The sequence below is a fragment of the Helianthus annuus genome, chromosome 10, assembly GCF_002127325.2.
Source record: "Helianthus annuus cultivar XRQ/B chromosome 10, HanXRQr2.0-SUNRISE, whole genome shotgun sequence".
In the NCBI taxonomy this organism is placed as follows: domain Eukaryota; kingdom Viridiplantae; phylum Streptophyta; class Magnoliopsida; order Asterales; family Asteraceae; genus Helianthus; species Helianthus annuus.
In genome coordinates, this window is record NC_035442.2 from 4,864,650 (window position 1) to 4,874,211 (window position 9,562).

Consider the following 9,562-nt stretch of genomic DNA (forward strand, 5'->3'; position numbering starts at 1 on the left):
TTTATTTAAATGTAAAAGACACCAAAAAAAGCTCAACCATTGATCTACTTGGATGAAACAAAATCAATGGATGAGGTTGGGTTTCCAAGGTTTTCTAAAAAAGATGGGGTTTTCCATATAACCCAACCCTATATATATATATATATATATATATATATATATATATATATATATATATATATATATATATATATCTTCTCATTGTTCCTCATTGTTATTATGGTAAATCACTCATAGATTGTTCGGTGTAGGCATAGGATAATCCCCTTCAAACTTCACATGTATGAAATGGTCCCCATTAACATGTACGAGAGTTATCACTTGGGGTCGTATATTGTCAGGAGGATCCAATATCGAGAAGAAAGTAGAACTCCCAACAATGCTCAACATGTGAACAATGACACCAAACCTTTGAGCTATGAGACGTCCTGTGTGGGGCATGTCCATCCAGTGACTTAAGGGACAAGCTTCCACTGATTGCCAATTTATGTTCGTACGTAGCCGGTAATCTCTCCAGGGCTCCATGTTTCAAATATTTGCCACCATGTCGAATTGTGAGTGTTCATCTCTTTTACAAGTTCTCTTCGAATGAAGTGCCATAGCTATTGATCCATATCTAAGCCCAAGGCTACAAACTGAAACCCACAATTACCATCCGACAACACATCTTTTATACTTGAGATGTACTGGTAGACCGTATGATATTGTTCACATGCTTGTCCCCCACGATTAATGGAAACCCATGATCATCTTGTGTCTCCTTCTTTTTAGATGTTATTGAACAATGTCAATGCAGTTTAGGTTTTTGAGACTTTACGACCAAATTTGTTTTACGAGAGTCCTGTGGACCAAATTTGTTTTACGAGAGTCCTGTGACAATACATATGAGTTGTTGTAAGGTCACCTAAATGTCAATACGGATCAAATCAACAATACGAACCATCATGATGTGTGGAATCCATCATGAATTGTGAACAAACTGTAAACACACTAATAGAAAGAGTAGAAACATAGAATTCACCAAAATAGCACTTGTATTGAATAAACACAACAAACTCTGACGTAGAGTTTGCTGATTACAAAATGACCCCAAAAAAACTTATTTAATTACATATAAAATGCCATGTATATAGGCAAATTTCAATAATTCGGAACAAACACATGTTCCGAATTACTAACCTACAATACGGACACTATAAGGTTTAGAGGAACAAACCTCTAATCACATCCAATACTACGGATAGAACCTTTACTTCGGAACTCATAGTTCCAAGTTATACAAAGTAATTTAGTCAAAATACTTGGTCTAATTACAAACATCAAAATACAAAAGTTACAAAAAGAACCCTCCAATCTCAGAGTTGTCTAATCCAGAACTTCATCACTTCCATGCATTTACAGTTGTGTCGGGAGCATCATGCCTACTATGTTCGGAACATGCAAAGGAGCTACTTGCCTCACCAAAGGAGCTATTTCTTGCAGCACCGTCAATCTTTTGCTATACTTTCTTTAATGTTGGACGACCGCAAATATCCCCGTTGTACAATGGGTTCTTTCTTCTTAGTTTTGGATGGGTTCAACACCGCTTTAATCTTCGACAACATTTTTTTTCGAATAAGGGGATGTGACTCTAATTGTTTCCTCACAAGAATATGCTCTTTTTCCACATTGACCTCCTCAACCGTCAGTCTTGCCATTGTTAGTTTTTTTTTTTTTTCAAACCTATGGTGGTGTTCTGTTTTAATTGGTTTACTCGATGTAATTTTTATTCGTGTCAGACGGCTGCCTAGCACTCGCTCATTTGTCCTGACAAATTACAGTTTTGCCCCAGCTCAAAATTACATTCTTGCTATTGTTTTAGTTTTTTTTTTCTTCTAGAAAAAACTATGTTAATGTTTTTAATTGGTTGAGAAATATTTAGCCTAGCTACCTGCAATGCGAACATGTTATAAAACTAATTAATTTTAATAAGATAAAACAAATAGCATTTTCTTTTGATTCGTCCATGTGTCAGTCCTTGATTGATGTATGTAGGTTTTTTTTGTTTTGTTTTTTTTTTTTTGTTTTTTTTTTTGCTTTTACGTGTTTTCTATGAGTGATATACAATAGCACTAGGTTAGAGCCCGCAAGCTTCGCGGGTAGAAAAATTTAATTTTAATTAATAGATTTATGTCCTAAAACACTTAAATATAAGACACAAAACCAACAACAAATTTTATGAATGTTTGAATAAATGGTTCAAACACGCTTCCTTTGGATTTTCTCCTTGGCAATCAGCTCTAAGAAGCCCACTTTTTCCATTATTTGGAGGCTGACATACCTACCAAAGACCAAAAAAACAATTGTTAGGTGATATAATCAACTACTACACATGTCGCAAAACGACCTAGATTGCCAAATTTAACAGTAAATAACGGGTTACATACCTCAGAAAAGACGGTTCCTAGTTGTCTAGTCCCATCACCTGTGTTAACAAAGGTCAAAACATCAAATGTAAAAAAAAAACTTCAAATCTAGTAAGATATATAAAATTAAATAACTAAAACCACGTGCACTTCTTTAATTTTTTGATGGCATGTATGTGTTCATCTCCTCTGCATACTTGTATAAAGTGACACTCACCTCTTTCTCCCTGAGATATATCAAAGTTAGTAAAATATTTAAAAAGTTTAACTGAAATGTTAAAGTTGATTAAAAAAACCCACTCTAAATCTTTTAGTTTTAAGTTCATTCTTTTCCCATTCTCTATGTTGTAACTGGTCACAACAAAACAACATTGGCCAATGGGGTTTAAAGACAGAAACGGGTCAAATACATATCAGTGTGTCATTTCCCGATCAAAGTAACTATGAAATCATACATAATGCATTATACCAACCTGACCCATTTTGACTTTCGAGTGATACTAAATATGACCCAACCTGGTAATAAAAACATATAATCGTTCTCTGCTTTTCCATGACATCTATGAAACTAATTACTTTCACACAAATTACATATATTACTTTTTTCAATCATCAAGCTTTCCAACTTTAATACCAACAGAAGATAATGGCTGTTACCGTTATGATCGGATCCCATCTTTTATTGAGACGAAGTTGAACAGCAACGCTAATGATGTCATCCCATGTAGTGTGAGTAGGAGGAAGACTACTAAGAGCATCACATACCCTGTTCAAATCCATCTCCTTTTTCATGAAATTCAAAATCTGCTGAGCATCAGGGCTCAGCAATGGGAATATTCCATCCACAAACCCTGATCCATATTTCCATCCCTGCCCCCTTAAAGAACCACCTATACAGAGACAACATAACACACGTTAAATGCGATATTATCATGAACAAAATATACATGTTATACTATAATGAAAAATAACACCCCCTATGTTCCAAATTAAGAATCAAAGGATCTTTTATACGAGTAGTACTTGTAGACGGTGCCCTCATTTTGGGTCCAGACCAATGAGCCTCAGCGGCTCAGCTTGGTCCGGACCCACCTTAGACCGCCTGACCGCCCATTAGGATTTGGCCCGTACTCAGCTAAACCTGGAACAATGGTACATAACTAACTACATACATACCCCTTTTCCTTGAAACTTTTTTATGATTGAAGTGTTTGAATTTCCCTTGGTCGTTTATGTAGAGACTATCGCGCTTAAATTTCTCTTTCGGATGGGCATCAGAACTTCCGGGTGCCTTTTCATACTTGCACTTGCAACTTCTTGGGTAAATTAGGAAGCAATTTACTCCAAATTTGAATGTCAACCTACAAACAGCAATCCACATATTAATAATAGTAAGAAAAAAATACATGAAGAGATTACAAGCAAGCATCCTATTTAAAATGCTGGTAACACGTTTATTGATTGTAGAACACATTAACTTCATTAGCATTGCATTTCAATAATTTGTTGGTTCAAATGAATTGGCCAATCAAAACAACATTTCTAATGCCAGTCTTTCATAGTGGAATCATTTAGATGGTATTTAATAGGATTATGACCCATCAGATGAACGGAATAATATTCTATCATCCTTTGTGTCCATCGAACAAAAAATTGATTAACAGAACCATCACTTTTTGTTTCAATGCAGTTGAATCGGCGAGGATGTGGTTGAAAAGAGAAATCAGTTACCGCCTCTTTGTTAATCCAATACAATTGAAAAAATTATTATGCGACTTACAATAGAACTTTAGTAAGGTGTTATGTATTTATGGTCAACAATGAGTATACAACGATAAGAAAGCCTAATCAAATCATATCTCTTAACTGTACCATATATAATTACAATAAACCTAACCAAACTATTATCTCTAATAAACGTTAACAATAGCTTGAAATTAAACCAATAGTAAATTCATATCACTCACTGATCATTATAAATCGTAAACAAATATACGATATGAAGTTAGTTAAAAATGAACTAAGAGCACCTTTTGTGGGACCACTAAGCATGATCACAGCAACAACCGTATTAAATATATAAAACGGGTCGTAGGGAGAGGGATTCGGGACTACAAAAAAGCTCTTACGAGTTGATAAAAGGGCTTGCCTTACGAGATCGTTGATTCATTTCCAAAAACACTTCAATATCACAACAGCCGATGTGAGCACAAGGTTTCAATCTTCCATCTATTTTCATTCTTGAACCACTCATCTGTAGCATAAAAGACAAATCAGTTGCAGGACTGCACGAGTCAATGTCGAATCATGCATTATCCACATAAGGTGAACTGATAACATCTTCTCTAAAATTGTAAAAAAATAAAAATAAAAACTGCCTCCATTTTAAAAGATACAATCACATCATCTGAAAACTCTTTATATACAAATAACCTGACAGCAACATCCTGCATGAACCGAAAATTTCATATTTATATATTATTGTTATTACTATAGTGGTACATTAACTAAAAAAACAATTCTATTCGAAACTCTTTTTTCCTAAAAATGCTTAGAAGTAACATAAGAATTCAGCCAAACATATCTCTCAAATTTAAGCCAATCTTAGTCCATTAAAACCATAGACTCTTGGGAATCTGTATACTTTTGTTAATTATACCACAATATTTAAGTAAATACTTGTAAGAATAGTAAAACTTTGCATCAACAATATATAAAATATTTAAACATGTCAATAAAAATTTGGAGCATAGAACATTTATTTTAATGAGAAGAAAAATTAACTTCCCTTGTCCATGAGATCTTTGATTGTTTCTTGATGTATACAACTGGCCCGTTAACGCTAAAGTATCCCATAGATTTAAGCAAATTGCTCTGCAAATATGAATCAACATGCAAATATGAAATCATATAATCTTAACATTCAAATACATAAAAGTGAAATGAAAACTGATTGAGGCCCTTAAACAACACCCACTTTACCACAAACAGACCCACAGTTTTAGTACATATTTGCATCAAGTTTAGTACAGAATGTATCAAGTTATAATGGAATTAACATAAAAAATTCTTATAAAATTCTTATAAAAAATTCAACCAACAACCCACAGTTTTAGTACAGAATGTATCAACATACTCTCTTCCCCACCAACAATTTCTTTTCTTCTCTTATGCTTCACCACAACCATCACAAGACCACCAATAGAGAACCACAATGATCATTGACAAAAGTTTCATCAAAACACATCAAATCCATACACAAAACGTAGATCAAAGAACGATCTACACGAATATGTAAACGAAATCGTCAAAAACAACGAAGAAAAGCGAAGATCTGAAGAAAACGCGTTGGGAAAAGGGTTTTTGAAAAGATGAAACAGGGGTCGTCTCGTCTTCGAGCATAATAGATCGACTGCCATTAACGTTACCGATCTAAAGAAAAATAGAAACATGAAACCGAAAAGGCTTACCTAAGTACTCGCCGGAACCCTAGGCTTGACTGGAATCTGATATGTCGCTGCAGTACGGGTTTAACCCCACCAAATCAGGCATCGATCAGTGCTGGAATTCCATCTCTACCGAAAACACCTAACATTGATGCAGATCTGACTGTTGATGAGACATACAAACCTATTCTTGAAGAACATCCAACCAGAGATCACTAATGGAAACCCTATCCGTCTCTGATTTAATTTCACTCTAAAATGAAGATGAAAAGTCATAGCATTTGTGTGTTCATATGTTCATGGTAAATAAGAGAGAGAGAGAGAGAGTTTAACTTTTAAATTTTGAATTTTGAATTCTGGGATGAGGTGAAGTAGTTTTGCAGAGAAGGAAAGAAGGAGAGAAGAAGAAGACGACAAGGAAAGGGAAAGAATTGGGGATAGAAATTTGGCTGGTTGCTTTGACCTGCAGAAGAGAGAAGAGGGAGAACATACCCTCATTAAATGCTCTTGACATTAGCAAGTCTTCAAATGAAAAAAAAATAGCAGAAAAAAAGGAGAAGTTGACACGTGGACTAAATGAATATGGAAGTGACAAGTAGGAAAGAAGTAATGGAGGATGGCTGTGGGAGTGACACCTAGGATTTTTGAGCATTGATTTATTATAATAGGTAGATTTTCTAATCATAAAACATAATATTAAATAATGTTTTGATGGTAAACTCATATTAATTTTAATAAGTTTAATAGTGATATTAGTAATTAAATGTGATAGTTTTGATTCATTTATAAATCAAGAAGTTAAACATTTAGGATATATTTCTTGTTCGATTAAGCATCAACTTCAAATATTTAAATCCAAATATGTTATTTATATTTCGTTTTGTTCACCTTTTGCAGTGTCCGGATATCTTTATCTTTTCGAACGGTGTAAAACTTTTTGGGCATTTTGCTTATATGTCACACCCTCAATTTTCACTTGCGGGGTTTTACTGCGAGTCGTGACAAACCAGGATTTAAGACATCACTCATATAAATTGACCTTTATAGGATGAAAATACGTTTTCAAATCTTTAAATAAAAATGTGAAAGCGTAAAGTAAATGTAAAGTAAAACTGTGTGCAAAACAACGCCCAAATAAACCAACAAGTTTATCAAATGAAACCATGCAAATAAATAAAATTGTTTTTAACATCCATGCGTGCAACCTAACCATGAGAGATACCTTAGCAACCTGAGAAACACATGCAAGAAAAGTGTCAACCATGGTGTGTGAGTTCACAGGTTTGTCAAATAATATTTGTTTCACTATTTGAGATTAATAATAGTTATTAGCAGTTTGGTGTCATATATGTAGGTAGCTAACCTATATATTATGTCACTAAGTGTTCGTAACCGAAGTTGACTGTGTTATGCGTTGTTTGCCTTGTTACCATGTCTATCACTGACAATGGTGGAGTGTTAGGCAAATTTTACACCTGTTCAACCTTTACCAGTCGGGTTAGCGCGACTAACCCGGGTGGGGCTTGTCGGGCCCAGTAGTACTACTAAAAACGTCTTCGCTATCTAATATTAACGGTCCGAGAATGTAAGGACTTAACTTGTGTTACTATTTCACTCTAGTGACCATAATGATATAACAAAAACTCTAATAAAACTGTACATTACTTTACCGTAATGTTGCTCATGTTTTCTCCCCCTGTGTTTAAATAATTGTAAAAGAGAGTAGGGGCCGTGAATTCATATTAGTTTTGCTCGGTTAGAATTATGTGACTACGAAGTATTGTGGTTAATCACATCCTACTATGTTTACATACAGTTATTATTAAGTGATTTGGACATTACATAGGGATTTCACGTGTACGATCATACAAACATTGTACGGCAAGGATCATGGCAAGTTCATGCATACATGTATCAGGTAGACACATATACATTCTAAACGACATTAGACCATGTGTAGTGGTAATGTGTTATAATGCCCCCACCATGGGGCATTATCCGACACGTGGCGTCCCAGTCAGCGTTGGGTCATTATAGTAAAAGTGGCGTAGTGGGAATAATGCCCCTTCCAATCATTAAAAAGAATAAAAAAAAACAAAGTATTTATCATTGGCCATGCCCCCACCTTGGACCCACTCCCATTTGCCACATGCACTCCTATTGGCCACATGCACTCCATGTCAAACCCCATGCACTCCAAGTCAAACCCCATGCAGCGTTTTGATCATAACGCCAACTTCAAGTTTTTGATTTCTTTTTTTTAAGAAAACGCCCCATGTAATGGTGGGAAGGGCGTTTTAGGGCGTTTTTTTCAAATTTTTTTAAAAATCACGCCCCACTACACATAGTCTTAGTATTTATAATGTAGTTCTAAGAGATATTTTTTAAAAGCTTAGAACATTTCATAAACCGTTTATGACAAACTAATTTTTAAATATGAAGACTATTCACACCCACATATCACTATTTGTTTCCTTTTTTTACCAGACTTATTTCGAAACAACATAGTTTTCGCTTCGCACCCCCTGACAAGAAATCTTGGATTCATCACTGCTGGGACAACTATGGTATTTAGTGATACTCGTCCAGATTACTTGAACATACACACCCGTTTATCTATCTGAAAAATACTTGTAAACATTTTCCCTTTTTTTCCCTTTTCTAATACAATAGTTTACTAATCCACTAACTTTACTTTTTATATCCAAGGAATATAACATTTATAAACATTAAAATAATAAGAAATTTATTTGGGCCAACGATTATTTTTATACAAAGTAGCGGATATACTAAATACCCAACGGGTAATGAGTAATCGGATACCCACCAAGAATGAGACACGGATTTACAATTGGTTATGATACTCGGAGTGCCAATATACTTTCCTGACACGTCTCATGGTCATCTCTAATTCCATTCCATATATATAAGTTTGCAACTTTTTTGTGCATTATCACTTGTACATTGTACTTTGGGTGTTTTCCAAAAAAAAAAAGTTGATTTTTTATTTTTAACCCAAAGGTTTTTACTTGTTACAAGTTTAACCTTACATAATTTTTTTTTTAACTTTAACCCAAAACTTTTCATTATTTACAATTTAACTTCACAACTTTTGTCACTTATACTTTTCATCTTTCGCAGATTTTCGTTTTACGTATAGTTCTTAATTTTTCGAGTTAATACGACGCAACGTGCATGTGTGGTTCAACGTTTTTACCTATATTTTTCCAACGTGACAAGTTAGTCGCAACACGCATATCCTAGGTCGAGTCAGTGTTGGTGGTTGATGACGGTTGTGTGACATTAGTATTATTTGACACCGTTTTACGCACTGCCGCAATCCGGGGTGTGCTCTGGGGGGTTTTCAAAGAAAAAATGGTTATGCATATGGTTTTCGTAACGTTGGCTTTGGGGGTTTTCCAAAAAAAAATTGATTTTTTTTACTTTTCACCCAAAAGTTTTTCGAGTTAATACGACGCAACGTGCATGTGCGGTTCAACGTTTTTACCTCTGTTTTTCCATGTTTGACAAGTTAGTCGCAACACGCATATCCTAGGTCGAGTCAGTGTTGGTGGTCGATGATGGTTGTGTGACACTAGTATTATTTGACACCGTTTTACGCCCCGCCGCAATCCGGGGTGTGTTTTGGGGGGTTTTCAAAGAAAAAATGGTTATGCATATGGTTGTCGTAACGTTGGCTTTGGGGGTTTT

At 34.9% G+C, this 9,562-nt stretch overlaps 1 protein-coding gene across 6 annotated transcripts; it reads right to left on the reverse strand.

Moving 5' to 3' along the window:
- Positions 1-2,112: 2,112 nt before the first annotated feature.
- Positions 2,113-6,370, reverse strand: LOC110883857 (pentatricopeptide repeat-containing protein At2g35130). 6 transcript variants are annotated; one of them, XM_022131509.2, is made up of 7 exons: positions 5,876-6,367; positions 4,535-5,279; positions 3,582-3,766; positions 3,063-3,295; positions 2,547-2,632; positions 2,427-2,464; positions 2,113-2,320 (listed from the first exon to the last, which is right to left on the reverse strand). In XM_022131509.2, exons 2-6 carry the CDS (start codon positions 4,666-4,668, stop codon positions 2,461-2,463), a joined length of 642 nt encoding a protein of 213 aa, XP_021987201.1. In that variant the 5' UTR covers positions 4,669-5,279; positions 5,876-6,367; the 3' UTR covers positions 2,113-2,320; positions 2,427-2,460. The 6 variants fall into 6 exon arrangements, 4 of the variants coding, with proteins under 4 accessions (XP_021987201.1, XP_021987199.1, XP_021987200.1 ...); XM_022131507.2 differs by having other exon boundaries at positions 2,140-2,320; positions 2,554-2,632; positions 5,876-6,369; XM_022131508.2 differs by having other exon boundaries at positions 2,140-2,320; positions 2,623-2,632; positions 5,876-6,368.
- Positions 6,371-9,562: the final 3,192 nt, after the last annotated feature.